The sequence below is a fragment of the Varanus komodoensis genome, unplaced genomic scaffold, assembly GCF_004798865.1.
Source record: "Varanus komodoensis strain SLA01 unplaced genomic scaffold, ASM479886v1 scaffold4, whole genome shotgun sequence".
Classification (NCBI taxonomy): domain Eukaryota; kingdom Metazoa; phylum Chordata; class Lepidosauria; order Squamata; family Varanidae; genus Varanus; species Varanus komodoensis.
In genome coordinates, this window is record NW_025335941.1 from 26,287,860 (window position 1) to 26,309,703 (window position 21,844).

Below are 21,844 nucleotides of genomic sequence, written 5' to 3' on the forward strand. Positions count from 1 at the left end.
AGAGAGAGAGAGAGAGAGAGAGAGAGAGAGAGAGAGAATGAGCAAGAGGGGACAATGGGCTGGGTGTGTGTGTGTGTGTGTGTGTGTGTGTGTGTGTGTTACAGGAGGGTCCCTTAGGACAAGTCTTTCAAAATGTTCATGTTCTAACTGAATTGCAACACTTGGAGGAAATGCTTATAAGGCAGCCACACTCAGGTGCTCAGTGTTTTCCACGAACACTTAACATATCCATTTACAAAACAAATTACCAGCCCTCTGAAATAATATAAAATGATGTATACGTCATTTTAAAAAACATGATCATTCATTAACAGTGTTGACTAATGTCAGCTCTATTTAATAGTCATGGCAATTGCACTCCAGGCACTACTACAGTTTGTCCTTGTGATTAATGTGCCAACATTAGATTTTTGAAAAGCTTGCCTTAATTTTGTTGGTCAGGGAATATCTCTTATTGAAGAACAGATGTAAACATCAGTATGGCAAGACTAAAAGCATGGACTTATATAGATGTTTTTCCTGTGAAAAAAAGATTTCAAGAGAGAACAGTGCTTGCTGTTATTAAAAGCAAATGCAAGTCTGAAAGTTAGGGTAATTCAAGCATGTTAACTAGAATAAAGACAAGAAACCTTCTAAAAAGGCAATGGAATGGGCCCGTTTGATAAAGTGACTGTTTTGTGCTGCCTGAACTTGGTGAAGCATTGGTGTAATTGAAACACAACCACAACCCCAAAACAACCCATGGGTTTCCAGTGGTTTGTTAACACCCAGCAGCAATTCATCCTCACCAGGTACTGATAACATGGCACACCCTAGTAGTAGCTTGAAGTCACCCACTATGCACTGCAACCTAGTGTTGTGTAAATAAGTCAAGATAGTCTCTAGTGATCCTGCAAACTTGCTCATTCTCCAGTGCATGAAAATTAGGAGAATTACAATTCTAGCTGACTTATTTTTCAGGATAGAAGTTGTGGTTAGAATGTTTTCCTTTAGGGCTCAGGAAGCTGAGGTCCTGAGTGTTCCATACATAGTGGTACTCTTTCCTCCTTCCTTCCTAGCATTATATGTCATTTATTTCCACAGAAAATAGATACTGTGCTTATAATTTATATCCTCTGCTGTACCTTTTTCACAGATATCACCACTAGACACTTCTGAAATAATGCTGTTGTTAACTGAGTGTGTGCAAGCTAGTATTCTAGATATTATGTGCTTAACTGAGCATTGGAATATTGGATGTTGTTTTCCTGCATGTCTTATCTTTCTTATTTTCGGTGTTTTCCTAGGCAAAGGAATGTTGATCTTCAGTGCTCTAGGCTCTGCCGGTTTAAGAGGGTTCCCTCTGCCATTACTTCTTTGTATATTTCTTCTATATATTAAATATTCAAGGAGATAGACAGACAGATGACAGAGTCAAGATTTTGCTACAAGGATGCCTCTTAGGATTTAGTAGCAGTACCTTTAGCTTAGAGTGTTGCAGCGCTTACCCGGTTTAGAATAGAACCTAAAACTAAGGTTTGTGTTATCTAATGGAGTAGTTTCTGTATGGATCAGCAAGAATATTAGTATGACTAGTTCCTACAATTGCTTCCCAAAGACAACATTTAAAATTAATGAACTATTATATTATGCTAAGTAACTGACTTTCACAATGGCTATTGAATAGCAGTGACTCCTGTCAGAGTGATTTTTTATGTGTTCTCTGCTCTGGATCTTGGCAGACAACTGTATCTATAACAAAAATGTGGAAGAAGACAAGGAAATCAAATAAAGCAACTTTAGAGTTAGTAGACATTTGCCCCCATTTTCTCTCATTGAGTCTGTCTGAAGTAGGTGTTTTAACATACAGCCATCTCTTGTTAACCTGTGTGTTTATTTTAGCATGATGGTGTTGTGTTGTCATCTCCCACGCTGACACAGCATGTTATTTCATCTATTTTTGCTTTATTACTGTATGAAGCATTTAAAATGACTTAGTGAAGAGAAGGATTCTTGTCACTTACCGATTCACTCTCTGATCTGTGGAAACTTGATCAATTGATCAGCCTTTTTCATTTAAAATTCTGTCTGTTGCTGCTGGAGCACTAACAAGAAAAAGAGAGAGTGATCTAATGTCAAGAATTTCAAAGTATACTACTGTACCTTTGTTGGTCTGTGCTAAGCATGTTTTAATTTATACATTTTCTACATGTGTGTATTTACAAATTGAATCATTGTTATGCAGCTTCTCTATGTTTGCATGATATGATTTTATTTTATATTTTTTTCCACTCACCAGATGTTTCCAACATTTTGCTTCCCATCACTGTCATCCCCTCCCTTACCACTGCAACAGTCACAACCACTGTAGCCTTAACAAGCACAGTCCCATCGGCAACAGCTATCGACACTGGAGGTACAGTATGTTTCTTTGTTATGGCCTGCAAATCACAATATAAATAGGCAACCTCAGGTATTAAAGCACTAAGTATGAGCAAAATGCTAAAGGGAGAAAAAATATGAATACTGCAAATTTAAATTCAGACATATATTAAATCAGTTTAATTTGCCATCAATTAACATAGCTGTGAATGATTTAACAACACATTGTGCTTTTTTGCCTAATGACAGTTATAATGCTGGTGGGTGTTTTAACTGCTTTTATTAGTAATTGCTTCAAGTTTATCATATTAAACTTGTATTAGATGCAAACCTACTTAATTTTAAATTAACATGATCTCTTAAGAGGATAGTTTTGTTTTCTGTTGTTAATATGCTGTGAATGTGCATAAAACTTGGATTTAACCACATGTTTATTTAGAATTGTTTTATTAATGTTGATAGTGTAATTTTGCAATAATTTTGTAGTTTTCTGGAACTAAATGATAGACCTTTTAGACAATAGTTTTATTGCCCAAGAAATCTACAATTGTTTGCCAGTGGAGAGCTGAGATTATATTTTGAAAAGTAATGTTTCTTTTATTGGATAATTTATGTTACCTAATGAGAATAACACTATTGGAAAAAGGTACCTGTCTTCCCAGCTACCACACATATTTGACATCTAATTGTACTGTGTTATAGTTGTACAAGTGAAATGAATGGAAGAAGCAATACATTCCCGTAACCAACCAGCACGTCATTAATACTTCATAGTTCATATATCATGATGTATCCTGATAAGCCAATATAACCACTGAACTATGTAACCTCAATTAAAAATACTTTTGTTACAGGGAAGAGTATAACACATACGCACACACACAAGCATATGTATGTCTCAGTTACTGGTTTCCCTGCTTTTATATCCCACCTGTTCTCAGGGCAACATACATTTACTGCTTCGATATACTGTCCTCGGGTATCAAAGCTCTCAGAACTGTTTGCAACAAAACAAATAACAATATAACAGTATAACCCTTTTAAATACATATAGTTATGCAATAAATAAACACAACAATAACAATAAAATAGAATCAATAAAAATAAAATCCAAACATAGAGGCCCTTGCCTGCCCACATCTTATACCTGCTCTTATACCACATCATCCTCAATAAATAATGTTTCTACTATCATCAAACTAAATAAACAAATCACAGATGTTAAAATAAATAAAATTCAATAAATAATTAACAGAAATGTGACTTTGATTAAAAAATTAAAATTGGCTGTCCTTAAAATAGTGTGATAGATTTAATACTGCCACTTTACTTTGATTGCCTTGAACAGAAATACAAACCCTAGGCTAGAACTTTCCAGAGAAAAAGACTAGTGGTCTGGGGGTAAAGCAGTTTACTTTCATTAGCTTAATAGGAAATGTCCTTTCTTATTTATAAAGAGTAAATTTGAAAACTGAAGAATTTACTTGGGTATTTAAAAAACATAAAATAGAATATCAGCTCATTGAATGATTTTCTTGGTTACAAATCACATGGCATCTCTTGAAGGCAGTGTCTGAATCTGAGTCCCTGTGATGTCTTGCTGGTAGAGGACCTCAGTTTGAGCACTGTAATAACAATGTCATAGATGGCCTTTGGGTCATATACTACATTATGTTCCAAAACATATTTCCAGTGTATTTTCCAGTGTTAGAAAATCAACTTTGAACTGATGTATCTGATACATCTGATATATCAGATACAAATATCTGACCTGGTGAAGGGCTGGTAAAGAGAAGACCATCATGGTAGAGAAAGTTGCAGGCAGAAGATGAAAGGGAAGACCAAATATGAGATGGATTGAATCTATAAAGTAAGGCACAGTCTTGAACTTGGAAGAGCTCAAGTTGAATGGAGCTGTCATAGACAGGACATAGACAGGGTCACCCTAAGTACAGATGACTTGATAACAACAAAGGACTGATTGGAAATGGACTTTGTTGTCCATCTTTTGTCTTTTTACAATATGGTCCTTCCCATGCTGGAAATAGCTATACTCATTCAAAGTGCTGTACTGTTGGATGATAATTTTGTTCAGTTTGATAACATTTATCAAAATGTTCATGTTTTCATAAATGAAACAGGAACATTTTTAATTTAAACACAGTGAATATGGCAGAAAGAGAAGCTAACATTTTTCCATCCCTACTCTCAACTGTGTGTGTGTAGGGGGGAGATGCTGGCAGGATTTGGGAGAAAGTTTCTGCCCATCGCTTTCTACAGGCAGCTAATCTGGATCTACTGTATTGTGTGCAGACCATTGGTTGGGTTTGAGTTTGAAATGAATAGGTTTTTAATCAGGATATTTAAAAAGACTAAAAGAAAATGATCACATTTAGAATGCGTAGATGAAGAGTAACACATTCAATTAAAATAGTTTTATTTTAAATACACACACCCGTTTTTAACCACCATGAAACTGCCATTCAGCTTTAGTGCTGTATCTCATCTTCAGGGAGATACCTCAGCTACTGTCAACAACAAAGAGGCACTCTGGCCTCTGCAAGAACTCCTTCTGTTACTACACTAGAGGATGTGTTGCTGTGGTGCCAGAATAAAGCACACTGCTCTCATTTCAGTATCCTTTTTTTTTTTTTTTTTTGGAGGGGGGTAGCTCTGCCTACAGCAACAATTTCCAGGAGGTAGTAGGGACAGATGTTAAATTTCCTTTCCTAAGACAGCCAGTACTATTCAAAATAAACTGAATGCTGCAGAGATGAGTGCTGCACTTTTCGCTTATTAGTGTCTGTCCTCATGTCCTCTCAATGAAAGGAGGAGATTAGCTTTGTTATGGAAAATAGCAAGCGAATTAGATGCCAAAAAGTTAGAAGACATTGCACAATGGAGACTTTGGTGCATTATGATACAAGAATGTAAATGTAGATAGTTTAAAAATATGCTGGTAGAGTTTACTCAGCAGGCTAAAACTAAATTGTACATGTGTAGACTGGAGAGTTATATGTAGCTATGCTTCAGGCTTTTGGAAACTACTTTACTCTCACAATAGGAGGAACCCAGAGAAAATAAAGCGCTGGATTTTAGTAGTAGCATCAAATTGTGTTTTTTCTAGTGAACTACATCATGATCTGGCCAACAGGGCCACTTCTGAGACATCTGAATGTGCAGGCATCACAGTTTGCCTCTATCATGCCATCCTATGGGTCTTTCCACTTCAAGAGAAAAAGTGTCACCTGAAGATCTCCAGCAGGGGGCCCAACCATGGTGCTAAGGTCATAGAAACTTATATTAATTCAGATCATTTGTCCATGCAATGTATGACTAGCAATAGTTCACCAAGTTTCAAGCATGAGTCTTTGGAGTTCTTCTTGGAGATACTGGTACTGTAGGTACAAACTGCAGGTGCCATAAAAATGCAAATAGCACCAATTGAGTGCTCAGGGGATCATAGCTTTGACCCTTTTGACTACTCCATAACCACTATCAATGCCAAGTCTTTCAGGACCTCCTCCTAATTGGAAAGGCAATAGAACTGCTTTGTTGATAATTTAAACTCACTGACCAATTCATTTGCGAAACTCATGATTTTGAGAAATTGTAAAGTAGCATGACAGTCTATACCTAACACTGAAGTTAGGTAATGCCACACCATAGACTATATAGTTCTCTTTTTCAGAGAACTGGAAATGACCATTGTATGAAACATCTATCTCCTACCCTTCCTTTTGAAAGGGGAATTTTCGGATTATACTAGCATTTTTACTGCTACATTTCTGAGCTGGTGTGGAATTTACACACACTGCTGTTCTTTTTGTAGCACAGCATTTTCTTCAAATTTTTAAAAAATGAATTTAGCCTAGTTTGAATATTTCTATAAAAATGTCATAGAACTCATAGCATAGAATTGTAGGGTTGGAAGAGAAGCCCTTTCTCACTCCAAAAGGAAGTGAATAATTGCCCCCTTGCTTCTGGTGAAATGCAAATTCTTAACCTCTTCCTCCATTGATGAACAAATACTCCCTATAGCTTTATTTTCAAGTAAGGCCTCTTGTTATACGTTGTTGTTGTTAGTTGCGAAGTCGCGTCCAAACCATCGCAACCCCATGGTCAACATTCCTTCAGGCCTTCCTGTCCTCCATCATCCCCCAGAGTTCACTTAAACTCACACTGACTGCCTCAGTGACTCCATCTAGCCACCTCATTCTCTGCCATGGTATACATTAAGTCATCACTTAGCATTAATCTCAATCCCTGTATTTCAAGAACCATTAAATGTGTCTTTCTAGCATTCCATATGCAGTCACAAAAGGCCCCATTTCAATATGGATATTTTACAAAATACGTAGATAGAAGTCACAACTATTAACTCATTTCACACTGAAGTGATTCCTTATGATGCTGGAGCCTATGCTATAGCTTAGATATTCCACATGGAAGTAAAATTTACAGTTCACTCTAAAGATTTGCAACGTAGGCATGCTTTCATTTGCATAAGGTTTAGGACGCAACATTGAAAAGTTACTAAATCTGCTTGGATCATTAACACTGGTATTTCATGAACAATTCCCTTATTCTAGTTTTTTCTGCACTTGGTCAGGCACACATTTTCTCTTATGTTCAGTCCCATAAGTATGAAGCAATATCCTTTTCTGTTTCTATATTACCATTAACTTCAAACCTTAAGTGCAACAGTGTAAGGAAGGAGCAGACCTTTAATGTTTTGTGCAATGTAACTGGAAAAAAACTAACAACCATATCAGCAAAAGCATTGAAACCACGAAGTGTCAACTAAAGAAAACCAAAGAATCAAAGACAGGAAAATGCTTGATGCATCAGTAGGATTTGTGTGGGAGACTGATTTGCTTTCATTTTACAAGCTGATTTGGGTTACATTAATGGACGTTTATATTAATGGAATGCTACAGAGGGGCATTTTCAATTTTCCAATGCCTTCAACTAAAAGACCTTAAAATGTATAGCATTCGTAAAATTACTTACTGTTAGCAGAACAAATAGTTCTGCAACAGTTGATTTACTGCTACGACTAGAATGGTATTCAGCACAGTTCTCTTCCAGTACTAGTGCAGGTTGCCATGCTCTGGGAAATTCCCCACATGCCTGAAACAGGGATGCTGCAGGCCAGTGCATTAGGAACAGTTCCTGATCCGATGTTGCCACAGCTCTTATTCATAGGAGCAACAAAGTGTCATGAGTTTCCAAGTGCTAACTATGACCCGCGGAATCTAACTGAAGCAATCACAGAAATAATGGCAGTAGTTTCAAAATGACTAGGTAAAATGGTATCTCAGCACAAGGTGTTGTTGCTGTCACTTTCTTACCTAGAGTAGTGTTGCAGCTTATGGTGGGATCTTGCTGCACATTCAGTAATTGCTACCCTTCTTTGAGAAGATGGTCACAATAAAGTATTCATCACGACAGCCACTGCCTGCTTGTCTATATGTCCTTGGATATGGATAAACATATGAAGATATCCAGAGTGATGCTTACCAGGAATTGAAAATCCAGCTTTTGGGTCCTCCCCGTCATCTTCAGGACTCAGCATTCCATTAATTTCAGCAATAGTCAAAACCAAGAAGAGCAAGGAAAATGCATTATTTCATGTTTATTCTCACAATCATACTAGGGGAAAAGAAAGCACCTAAAACATTATGGGTTGGATTCAGGCCTAAGTCCTATGTAGAAGAGAACCATGGTAAGCACTAGGACTTAGAATAAACTCATTGAAATCAGTACTTTAATCATGACTAAGTATAATGAATTCTGGATCCAACTCTTGCTTTTAGGATGAAGATTAGATGAGGTATCACTGTTTAAAATATCTAATTCAGTTATTGTAAATTTTTATAAATCTAAGCAGTTATAAAGTTCAGATTTGGCCTGTGTGCCAAATATTTGGCAATGTAGCAAATCAGCTTTAGTAATATTAATTAATTTGGAAATGACTGATGAAGTGTGCATGTTTCTAGCACTTTGCTTTGATCTAACAATTTCTGGAAAACTGTAAGAGAACTTTTAAGTTGGAAATTGCAATGAATATAAAATGATCAGGGAAAAGTTGAGTGATACATTGCTTTGAGCTATTTTATACACTTATGCAAAGCCATGCTTTCATATTTGGTTATGCCCTAGTGATTGATGGAGGATAATGCACACTAATCGGAATGTGTTGCAACCAGAAAACTTTTCCTTCTGGGTGCAGGGTGGAATCTACAGCCAGTTTTGTCTAGCCTGACAAAGTAACTAAGGCTACAACATTATGCACAGTTACCCAGGAGTAAGTCCCATTGAACTCAGAGGAGCTTTCTTGTGCATGCACAGGCACAGGCATGCACAGGACTGCAGTGTAAATGTTTTGTTTTGTCTCGCCTTGTCTCGTTTCATTTTGTTTAGTCTCATTTCTTTTTTGAATTAGGATACTATATATTCCAGTGGGTTGATATTTTGTTGCAAGCTTGGCACAGCAACTTGTCTATTTGCTTCCCCACCCCTACAATCCTTGCTTATTCTTGTAGATTTGAAAATAACAAATATTACAAAGACATGACAAATTTCTCATGCTTTTTATTATCCTGGATATGAACTTTTGACAACCAGCTGCCCAACAGATGTGTTAGACTACTGCTGGGGGATTCTGGGAACTGTAGTCCAACAGGTTTTTGTGGATCAGTAGGTTGGAGGAGACTGCAAGAAATTTACCCTGTTTTCCCTGTTGCTTAGAACATAAAGAACAGCAGGTTTCAGTTTTGTTGCTTTCTTACGGTTGTTTCAATTCTGATTTTTTTCCAATGTTAGTATTAATTTCCCATATCCCAATGGCTATTATATATATATGACTTGTTGTCCATCTTGACAATGGAGTTCTGCTTGAAGGTCATTTTGCATGGTATTAAAGCTTTTGTTTAATACTATGTGTGGATCAACTTTAATAACAGTGCACTCCTGTGCAACCTTGCACTTCTTTCAATGTTTATTACCAGATTTTAATTAATATTGAAGAATAATTTGAGGAGCTAAATTTAATAAATGTCCAACATGAAATTAATAGAACTACAAAGGCTTTCATCAATACATTTTAGTGTAAATAAATACTGTGTTTTTATTCATATTTTATCACACAGAAAGTCAACATATTAGTTCATTTTATTCTCATTTTCTTTCTTATTCTCCCTCACTCTTCTCTTTAAGTTCAGGTATCCCTATAAATAAAAATTAACTAAGGCTTTCCTTTCATTAAAGTGAATTAAACTGGCAAAATTACCTGGGCAGTGGCAGCTTTCCTCAGCTCCTTTGATATAAAAACATGTTCCTCAACACCAGGTCTGTGCTTGTGCCTTCAATTTTCCTTCTGGATTATCTCATTAAAGTACCTTAGTGCTTTCAGAGATCCTGGGAGGGAAATGCAGCAAAAGGCAACAGCAAAGTCATACACAGAGGAAAGAGATGAGCTCTGTCCAATGGTGCCTGAGATAAGGAAATCACTGTCTTTAAGACAGCTTTTATAGAGTTACTCACATGCACAACTAATAATAAACAGAGTGGCCCATGTCTAAGCTTTAAAACAGGTATGTTAAAAAGCTAGCTATTTTACAGCATCCTGCACAACTGTAGCATAGTTAGCAAATTAATTAAACTGATATATCAGCTTGTTTTGCCCTCCATGGGAGAAATTGCATTTCTTATTTCCCTCAGTAATATTTATATAAGCATGTTTAAAGCTCTGTTCTTCCTGTTCCTCTTCATTTAGGCTCATCTTTAAATAGGCCTGTTGTTTTCCCTAGCATCCATCAGTTCTAGGACCAAAGATCAGTGACATTTGTGGATGTTGAAAGAAAAGCTTCCTGTGCTCCCCCGCCCCCACCCAATACTACAAAATAGCCTCTTGCAACATGGCAAACCATGCCAGCAAGGTAATTAGGGAAATCTGAGCAACATACAAAGTCTGGGCTTGTCATCAATTTAAGATGACTGACATTGTGTTGAAGCATTTGTTAATCTGAGTGGGGTTTTAATATAATGTTTTATGTATTTACTTTTTTAATCTATGTATTTATTGAATGGAGCTGGTCTTTGACCGAAATAAAGTCAGTCAGTCAGTCAGTCTGTCTATCTGACCAACATACAACTGGTACATGTGGCAAGTTAAAAAAGCCAGTGTAGCATGTTCTGCACGCTGCATTCATGTGAACTGAGTCACAGTTTCTAAGCAAGCATGAGAGAGCCTAAGCTTAATGTCCCTGCTTCTGTTTCAAAAAGTAAATCCTTTATGAATATACATCCATTTTTCATGATGACATAAAAATCATAATCTTGTTAGCTGAGGAGGAACTGCCAGAATACTTGCTTTTAGAAAACCAATCAGAAAGTTTGGTGTCTTGGATATTTACCTATGTTTCTTTTTACTGACTTCAAGAAAGGAAAACTTCCAAGAAACAATCTCATGGACTTGTTAAATGCTGGATTCATTATGGCCTTATAATGCAAGCTTCAGTGAGTCAGAATGCTACTCTTCAATATGAGAGTACTTTTCTGGCTTTGTTCTTAATTCAAGGGGGTAGCAGAATGATAAACTTCAAGGAAGTCTTACAGTCCACATAGTCCAACTCCCTGCTCAGTGTAAAAGAACTCCTTGACCCCAATGGCACGAGCTCACCTTATTACTGCTGCTGTAAAGTCAGGAAAAATCTCTTCCTCCATTTCTCTTTTTGTTTCACTGTGTTTCCTCTACACTGGTGTGACAGATGCCTAGGAGTTTAATTCTTTCTTTCTTTGCATTTGTGCTCTCTTCTCATCTGGTGAAATATGATGATCATTCAGAAATTCATTCCGAATTCAGTTAGCAGTAGTTGTAGTAGTAATATGATGTCTCACCCCTTATTTCTCTTATACTGAACCCAGGGCTAGCTTACATGACTCTTCTTCTCTCCATTTTATCCTCACAACAGTCCTGTGAAGTACGTTAGGCTGAGAGCTGGTGACAGACCCACGTTCCAGACCAAAATTCCAACCACTGCTTTACACTTGCTTTCACAATTGTGATATGACAACTGAAACAAGACATGTGTTTGTTATATGATTCCAATGTTTAATATGAATGAATGAGAAAAATAATTAAGCATGAGAGTTATTCTGGATAAATGTTCCTTTTTACTTTATTTTTAAGTCTTCATGCCTCACTAACCAGTCAGGCCTAGCTATCAGTTACACCTTTGAAGTCAAAAAGATTACTTGCTCTGCCCTTGTTTGTGCTGACACTCCACTTGAACACTGTTAATAACTCCCAGGGTGAGCAGCTTGATGATATACTGAATTGATACTAATTGCACTATGATTTGGGATAAGAGATGGCTTTGATAAAATCTTGGTTGCAGTATCCCTCTCAGCAACAAGATAGGTGCTTAGTATGACCTTGAAGACCTTGTTTACAAGTAAGGGAAGTTAAAGCAAACAAGGTACCTCTCTGTTTGTTGATTTAGCTGCTTTATTCAAATATTCTCCAGTATTCAGTGCTGATTGCAAGTTGCTTCTAATGCTCTTCAAATGGATTAGCTGTAAACTCATGTTGCTAGCAAGCTGGTTCAAAAACATGCCTTTTCATTATGATTTTGTAAAAGTCAAGTTTTGCAGCAATCTTCAAATTAAAAACTAATTATCAATTAAAAATCTAGTCTTACACTGTAGTATTTTCACTAAAGGTGCAAACTAAAGCAGCTGTTCAAGCTATAAAAATCTCATTCTCCATTTTTAACAACACAGGTGAAATAACAAACATAGATATAAAAAGATAGATGGGGGGTGTGTGAGAGAGAGAGAGAGAAGAGAAAGAGAGAATATGAGAATAAATCAGACCCATTTTCTTAGCATCTGTATTTTGTTTTTATTGTTGTTTAGTCACAAAGTCATGCCAGACCCATCATGACCCCATGGACAACATTCCTCCAGGCTCTCTTGTCCTCCACCATACTTTGGAGTCCTCCCAAGCCCACACTCACCATCCCAGTGATTCCATCTAGCCACCTCATCCTCTGCCGTCCCCTTCTTCTTTTGCCATCAATCATTCCTAGCATCAGGCTCTTCTCCAGCAAGTCCTTCCTTCTCATTAGGTGGCCAAAGTATTTGAGTTTCATCTTCAGTATCTGACCTTCTAAAGAGCAGTCAGGGTTGATTTCCTTTAAGATTGACTGGTTTGATCTCTTTGCAATCCAAGGCACTCTCAGGAGTCTTATCCAGCACCACAATTCAAAGGCCTCAATTCTTCCGTGCTCAGCCTTCATTATGGTCCAGCTTTCCAGCCATACATTATAACTGGGAAAACCATAGCTTTGATTATACAAACTTTTGTCAGCAGGGTGATGTCTCTGCTTTTTAGTATGCTGTCTAGATTTGCCATAGCTTTCCACCCAAGGAGCAAGCATCTTTAATTTCTTGGCTGCAGTCACCATCTGCAGTGATCTTGGAGCCCAAGGAAATAAAATCTGTCACTGCCTCCATTTCTTCCTGAACTATTTGTCAGGAAGTGATAGAACTGGATGCCATGATCATAGTTTTCTTGAGTTTCAAGCCACCTTTTGCTCTCTCCTCTTTCACCCTCATCAAGAGGCTCTTTTGTTCCTCTTTACTTTCTGCCATTAGAGTGGTATCATCTGCATATCTGAGGTTGTTGATATTTCTCCCAGCAATCTTAATTCCAACTGGTGATTCATCTACTCCAGCCTTTTTCGTGATGCACTCTGCATATAAGGCAGGGCAACAGTATACAGCCTTGCCGAACTCCTTCCTCAATTTTGAACCAATCAGTGGTTCTATACCCAGTTCTCACTGTTGCTTCTTGACCTGCATACAGGTTTCTCAAGAGACAAATAAGATGGTCTGGTGCTCCCATCTCTTTAAGAACTTGCCACAATTTGTTGTGATCCACACAATCAAAGGCTTTAGCATAGTCAATAAAGCAGAAGTAGATGTTTTTCTGGAACTCCCTAGCTGTCTCCATGATCCAGCGTATGTTGGCAATTTGATCTCTAGTTCCTCTGCCTCTTCAAAACCCTGCCTGTACTTCTGCTGTTTCTCAGTCCACATACTGCTGCAGCCTAGCTTGTAGGATTTGGAGCATAACTTTGCTAGCATGTGAAATGAGAACAATTGTATGGTAGTTTGAACATTCTTTGGCATTGCCCTGCTTTGGGATTGGAATGTAACTGACCTTTTCCAATCCTGTGGACACTGTTGAGTTTTCCAAATTTGCTGGCGTTTTGAGTCTAGCACTTTTACTGCATCATCTTTTAGGATTTTGAATAGTTCAGCTGGAATACTGTATCCTCCACTAGCTTTGTTGTTGCTAAGATTTCCTAAGGCCCATTTGACTTCACATTCCAGGATGTCTGGGTCAAGGTCAGCCACCACCTCATCATGGTTACCAAGGATATTAAGATCTTTCTTGTATAATTCTTCCATGTAATCTTGCCACCTCTTCTTAATCTCTGCTGCCTCTGTTAGCCCTCTGCCATTTTGGTCCTTCATCATGCCCATCGTTCATACCTCAAGTTTTCTTGAAGAAATCTCTAGTCTTCCCTATTCTATTGTTTTCCTGTATTTCTTTGCACTGTTCAGTTAAGAAAGCATTCTTACCTCTTCTAGGTATTCTCTGGAATTCTGCATTCAATTGGATGTATCTTTCCCTTTCTCCCTTGCCTTTCACTTCCCGTCTTTCTTCAGATACTTGTAAAGCTTCCTCAGACAGCCATTTTGCTTTCTTTCATTTCTTTTTCTTTAGGGTTGTGTTAGTTGCTACCTCCTGTACAATGTTGCAAATCTCTGTCCATAGTTCAGGCACTCTATCATATCTAATTCCTTAAATCTATTTGTCACCTCCATTGTATATTCATCAGGAATATACAATATACCTGAGTGGCCTAGTGATTTTCCCTAATTTCTTCAATGTCAGCCTAAATTTTGCAACAAGAAGCTCATGATCTGAGCCACAGTCAGCTTCTGGTTTGGTTTTTCTGACTGTATAAAGCTTCTCCATCTTTGGCTGCAGAGCACATAGTCAATCTGATTTCTGTGTTAACCATCTGGTGATGTCCATGTGTAGCGTCATCTCTTGAGTTGTTGGGAGTGTTTTCTATAAGCATGGACAAGCATGACCTTGACAAAATTCTGCCAGCCTTTGCCCTGCTTCATTTTGTACTCCAAGGCCTAACTTGCCTGCATTCCAATCCCCATGATGATAAGGACATCACTTTTTGTGTTATTTCTAGATGTTGTAGGTCTTCATAGAACTGGTCAACTTCAGCCTCTTCAGCATTGGGGCATAGACTTGGACTACTGTGATGTTGAATGGTTTGCCTTGGATTCAAACTGAGATTATTCTGTCATTTTGGAGATTGTATCCCAATACTGTTTTTCCTACTCTTTTATTGGCTATGGTGGCTACTTCATTTATTCTGAGGGATTCTTGTCCACAGTAGTATACTTGATGGTCATCTGAATTAAATTCACCCATTCCTGTCTAAGTTCACTGATTCCCAAGATGGTGATGTTAAGTCTTGTCATCTCATGTTTGACCACACCCAGTTTCATAGATCTCACATTCCTGATTCCTGTGGAGTATAGATCTTTACAGCATCGGACTTTCCTTTCACCACCAGATACATCCACAATTTAGTGTCCTTTTCGACTTTGACCCAGTTGTTTCACTCTTTCTGGCACTACTAGTACTAGCTCTCTGCTCTTCCCCAGTAGCACATAGGACACCTTCCAACATGAGGTGCTCATCTTCTGGCATCATATCTTTTAGTCTTTTGGTACTGCCCATGGGATTTTCATGGCAACGATGCAGTTGGTTACCATTTCCTTCTCCAGTGGATCAGCTTTTGTCAGAATTCTCTGCTATGACCTGTCCGTCTTGGGTGACCCAATGGCTTCATTGCACTATACAAGCCCCTTTGCCTGGCAAGGCAGTGATCAATGAAAGGGCTATTTTTTTAAGACCAGTTACATATAAACCAATACTAATTACTTCCTTCAGTTCCCAAAGTATATAGGCTAGAAATGTCTTTCATAAATCCTATCCAGTTTGGGCTAATAGATTGTTGAGTTCAGCCATAATTACTTCCTAGTAAGTAGGTATAGTTTGGTTTTTTCAGTTACATTTAACACACATTTTGTGTTACTGTAAGATCAGACAGAAAAGTACAACAGAAAGTAGGTGTGTGTCTGTGTGTTGTTGTTGTTATTTACATTTCTGTACTGCCTGTATTTCACCATACAGCTGCAAAGAGAAGTTCTGAAGTTTCTCAAACCATTTTAGCTTAACTGCCTGTTATTGTAATGTTTACATCCAGGCAAATTGCTTTTAGGCATGCACACTAACTTTGAACCAGCTTGTTTTCACTGAGCAGAGTTAAAATTGGTGACCATTTAGCATTTGGATAATATGCTAAACTATGGTTAACTTGTAAATAGAAGCAGAGCCTTCTGATTTTTTCATGCTCTCAAAGGAGGAAGATGCAGGTGTGGGGAGACATGAACCTGTATCATTCTCATAATACTAAACCATGTTTTAACATTGATGTGTAAACCAGGCCTACAGGTCTGCTGCTCTGTACCTTTGCAAATTGACACCTTTGTTTGGAGTTACATTAATTTCACTTGGCAAGCTTTTCATTCACACATGACTAGTGAAATAAAAGGAACTAATGTGGTTTATTCACTTAGAAAACTGCCTTGTACTGATTGGCAGCAGCTTTCCAGTACACAAGCAGAGTATATGAAATGTTTTAAGAATATATCAAGGATCCACTGAATCTGAAACATTGACTACTTCCCCCTTCAAATGTCAGATTTTGAATATTTTGGCTCACCCCCCCCCCCAGTTTTCAGATAGAAGGTCTTGCAACTGGTTACAATCCTCATATTAAAACTGTGGCAAGCAAATTCATCAACGGTGGCACTTACCATCCTAAAGTAAGCTTACAAATCATCCCAGTCAACTGTGATGAGTGCCAAATTGTTGACTACTATGTTGCCTTTTTTAGGATTAATGCAATTTTTGGGGGAGGAAGTGATTACAAGTAATCTAATCCTGCTGTGAATTGGATAGCATCAGTGGGGCGGGGGGAAGATGAATCATTCCTTTAATCAAGTATTTCCACCTCCCCAGTTAGCATTCCTGTAAATGTTTCTTTCTCTTCCCTCCCCACCCCAGTTCATGTTTTAAATCTCTCCCTTTCCTCTACCAAAGTTCCTGCAATTGTTTCTTTTTTAAAAATGTCATTTTGATTCATCTGCTCTAAGTAATTACCATCTCGTGTCTTCTTTTATACTTTTCTAAATTCCTTGGATACATTGTTCTTCTGGTCTATTAATTTATTTTAATTAACTCTTGTCTTGCTCCTTTGCAGTCTGGCTTCTGTTCTTCCTATTTTACTATGATGGCCCTCCCTAAGCTTACTAACGATCACTACTAGCTAACCTACAGAGCCTTAGCTGCATTCTTCTCCTACTTTATCTGTTTTTGCCCTTGATACGATTTATCTTTTCTTCTTCCTATTCTTTTTTCTTATTTGATTTCTATTGTTCAGCTCTTACCTGATTTAATTCCAAGCTACAATTAGAAATGCACATACCTAAAGAACAAATTTCCTTGGAGCAAATCAATGAATTTCAGCTTTGATTAGTTTCTCATTTTTCCAATCATTTTTTTTTATCCCATTGTGACATCAGTTTGCATTCCCCCACAAAAGGTGACCTTCCTCAATAGTCATTAATGTTTCTCTTAACATGCACATTTCCCTAACACTTTGTGGTTTGTACATTAATTTTGCTAATGGTGTAAACCTAAAACATCCTGACATGTCAGATAGATAGGTTAGAATCCCGACTCCTACTTCATTGAGTCTCCCCTTCACCTTGAAGTTGGTGGATTTATTTCTGGACAGGTTAGGCTCTGAAGTCAAAAGACCATATTCAGTGAGGAGAGGGGAAGGCATCTCCAAAAAGTGCCTTAGCCTATCCCCCTTGCAGAAGTGCAAATTGTTTAGCCAGTTGAAATTGGTTGTCTAAGTTTTTGGGAAGGTGAGGGGAGCGCAGAGGCAATGCTAACCACGAGGTTCCTCCTGCTTGCACATAAACTTTTGAGTCTGAATAGCAAACCACTTTGGATGGTATTTTATGCACACATTTCCCATGCACATTTTTGATTGGCAAATTACATTGTAAAATTTGGAAAAGAGTTAATGCTGAAGCATGATTATGCTTTGGTTTCTTTCACATTTCCTTCAGTGTTTTGTTTTTATCAGAAAGTATGCTTTGGTAGCATTCTCATTAAAATATGGAAATTAATCAATTCCATTCTCCCTGCTGCATCTCTAGATGCTGTTAGTGTGGTTACAGTCAAATTTAATGTTTATAACCAATGGCCATTACAATATCAATCAGAAGAGATATACAAAACCAGAAAAAATACAGAATAATCAGTGTAAAATAGCAGCAGTAGAAACCACCAAATCTGAAAGCATTTAAATTGCAGAATCCTCTTGACAGTTAACCAGATTGTGGTTCAGGGAAATTGCCTGACCTTTTTGCTGCCAAAGCAAATAAAGTTACCCTATAAGCAACACCTTATCTACATCAGCCAGCAGCCATCTAATTTTGAAGTCATATGACTGCCCTTCTGACAACCTCTGAATGGAAACAGAGCCATAGCTGAAATATACTTTGGTAACACAAGATGTATAGCACGTTTTTTTCAATCTCTCCTGATCTACATACACAGAAGGTTCATTTGTGGGCTCGTTGACATTCTTGATAGCCAGATATTCTGTGTGCACAATTTGGGATCTGACCTGGGTGAAAGCATGCCTAATAGGAAAGAAGTTTAGTTTATGTAAATAGGCTCTCCTTTTATTATCTGATTCAATTTTAATATACCCAGCTGAAAAAGTAGAGCTCTTCATATCACTTTTCACATCTTTTGCTAAAACTGTATCACAGATCTTGCAAGCAGAGGAAAATCAGTACCTATACAGCAAATAGTTACACAGTTGTACCAAATGTTCTCTATTCTGCTGATATAGAAAGCATCATTTTTCCTAGGCGTTGGTCAGGCATTAATGGAAACCCTCCTGCCCCCGCACCCCAGTAGATATTTACAAAGAAAAGGGAGACATTCTACAATTCTAAATACTGCATTAGTTGTACTGCCAGAACTGAAAGCAGAAACTTATTTTGAGTAGAATATTATTTTGTACCCCAAATAGTTTCACCATATAGCAAACAAGACAATGTTTGCAACATGTTGCAACAATACTTTGGTGCTAATAAATAATGGTCTTCAGTGTAACAAAGCATTTTTATCCATCTCAGTGAAATGGCAGGTGAACATTTAACTGCCTCAGAATCGATGTGCCATAAAGTGTTTTCACAAAAAAATGACTCTCTAGGTGTTTAAATGAATGATTCTGCTCAATTCTATGACCATCCACAACCCATTTATGTTGCTCATGCCATTTAGCAAACACCACCACTTTGGTATTACTGTAATTAAGAGATAGGCGTTCTTGCTTTCAATAATTCCAGATTTGCAAAGTAATCTCCTTATACTTACTTGGAATAATGAAATAAGTTCCACATCATCTGCATAAAGATGCACTGGGACCTTTTGATTGCTATTTGAAGGAAAGAAAAGGAGGAGAAAGAGGAAAACTCCTAACTACATCATTTATGTAAAGGTTAAAAAAGTAGTGCCAATATATTTATTTATTATTTATTATTTATTTAAAACATTTCTATGACGCCCCCATCACAACAAAGCCTCGGGGCAGCTCACAGCATAATTAAAGCATATAAATAGCAATTAATAAAATTAAAGATTAAAAAGCCCGGTAGCATCTCGGCTTAAAAATGTAAAATCCTATAAATACCATAATAAGTTAACAATTAAAATAAGTTTTAAATAAAAAGGTCTTGGCCTGATGCCGAAAAACTAATAACGATGGCGCAAGGCGGACCTCTCTGGGGAGCGCATTCCATAGGTGGGGTGCCACCGCAGAGAAAGCCCTCCTCCGGGTACTCACCCTCCTAATATCATTCACGAAGGGTTCCCGGAGAAGGGCATCTGTTGCCGATCTCAAGGGGCCGGAGGACATATATGGATGTAAGCGTTCCTTTAGATGACCAGGTTCCAAGCTGTTGAGGGCTTGATAGGTCATAACCAACACCTTGAATTGGGTCCGGACTTCAATCGGGAGCCCATGAAGCTGACGGAGAACTGGGGTTATATGAGAACAACACCCAGTCCCCATTAGCAACCTGGCAGCTCTATTCTGCACCAACTGAAGTATCCGGACCGTCTTCAAGGGAAGCCCCATGTAGAGCGCGTTACAGAAGTCTAATCGGGAAGTTACCAATGCATGTGTCACTGTCACCAGGCAGTCGTTCTCCAGGAACGGACGCAGCTGATGGATCAGCCGAAGCTGAAGGAAGGCGCTCCTCACCACCGCCGTCACCTGAGCTCCTAGTGACAGCTCAGGGTCGAGGAGCACTCCCAAACTGCAAACCCTTTCCCTCAGAGGGAGTGCAACCCCATTTAGGACAAGGCCCAAGTCCCCCATCCCGAAGCCCAAACCACCCACCAACAGGACCTCCGTCTTGTCTGGATTGAGCTTCAGTTTATTGGCCCTCATCCAGCCCATTACCTCGGCCAGGCACCGGTTCAGTACAGCCACTGCCTCACCTGTATCGGTGGAAAACGAGAGGTAGAGCTGGGTATCATCAGCGTACTGATGATTCCGCAGCCCACACTTCCTAATGACCTCTCTCAGCGGTTTCATGTAGATGTTAAATAGCAAGGGGGACAAAATGGACCCCTGCGGAACTCCTTGGCATAACTGCCATGGCACAAAGCCATAGTCCCCCAGCACCACCTTCTGGAATCGGCCGTTGAGATAGGAGCGGAACCACTGCAACGCGGTGCCTCCAACTCCCAATCCCGCTAGCCTATCCAGAAGGATACCATGGTTGATGGTATCAAAAGCTGCTGAGAGGTCTAGGAGAACTAACAGGGACACACTGCCCCATCTCTCTCCCTTCACAGGTCATCGTACAGGGTGACCAAGGCAGATTCAGTACCGTACCCGAGTCTGAAGCCGGACTGAAATGGGTCCAGATAATATAGTCTTGTTTTACTTCCCTTACTATAGGTATTGAATCTGAAAGGAAGCCAGCCAATCCAGTTTGAATGTTAACAGCAGTATTGGAACAAAGCCACTGTGTAAGAAACAAAAAACATTTATCTTGTTCTTCTAACTTGTCCTATAAACTTCACCTTTTTGTTGATTCAAAAGCAGTTGAAAAGTCAACAAATGCAACTTGCAAGGTTTTTTTTCCATGGGCCATGAACATACTTTTAACTAAGATGGTTCAAAGCCAAAGCCCTGGTCAATTGCACTTTGCTCTTTGTGAAAGCCAGCCTGTATTGGAGAGAGAATTGGATATTCTTTGATCCATTGTTCTAGCTTATCTAGAAAATATTGTGCATACATTATGAGAAGAAAAATAAAACACTTTTGAAGTGTTAATTTTGTGGACATCCTTGATTACCTTTCTTAAAATTCTAGGTGTCTAATCATTTGACAATATTCCAACAGTAAACAAAGTTTACTGTAGTAAACAAAGTTCCCAAAATTGGAGTCCACCATGCAACTTTCATACAGCAAATTTCAAGTTGCTTACTAAATACCCTACCTCTGTTATAAGGATAAAGTATAATAAACACCATATTGAAGTGCTTGTCAAAAGGCATTCATTAGAAATTGAAAATATTTTTTTTCCCTTGCAGAATACATTCAAGATTTCTCTTAATGGGTCCCCTCTCCATTACTCTCATTGCTCTCATTCTGTTAAGCTGCCTCCATTTTATTTCTATATCCTATAGCTGTGTTTCAGATGTCTGGTACTTTGATACCAAATGTATTTTCTCTTTTTTATTATTGGAAACTGATCTACTTTTTTTTACTGTAACTCTTAATACTTTCTAATGGTCTTTACGCTGTTGCTTCCAGGATGTCTCCTCTGTCTCTTCTCTGTCTCTCTTTCATTCTCTCTTTTCAAACTTAACACAGATAAAACACTCTCTGATTAGCTTGTTTCAATGTAACCCATGTTTTGACTAAAGAATACATTATTTGGTTGCATTCAATTATATTAAGCCTCTTCTTTTTATTCTGGAGGAGCAAATTTTAATACATACTCAGATTAGATTTTTCTAATCGAATTCAATGTATATTTTGAGTGGTTTCAAACTAGCAAGTCAGTGCAGCAGATTGAGACGCAGCATAATAGTATAAAGGGATACCAGAATTCAATTTCCTTTTATTGGTTTTCTTCTGCATCATGCTAATGAGTCTTCCTTGCATCTGGCATACATTTTGCATAAAGAATTAGAAACATA

General features: G+C 38.1%; 1 protein-coding gene across 1 annotated transcript in view; it reads left to right on the forward strand.

The window, feature by feature from the left end:
• Positions 1–21,844, forward strand: part of CADM2 (cell adhesion molecule 2) — a gene marked incomplete at its 5' end in the record, with an annotated part of 180,309 nt that overhangs the window by 128,306 nt on the left and 30,159 nt on the right. Inside the window, one exon of the mRNA XM_044442230.1 lies at positions 2,279–2,395. Coding sequence (XP_044298165.1) covers positions 2,279–2,395 — 117 coding nt within the window. The remainder of the gene's footprint in view (positions 1–2,278; positions 2,396–21,844) is intronic.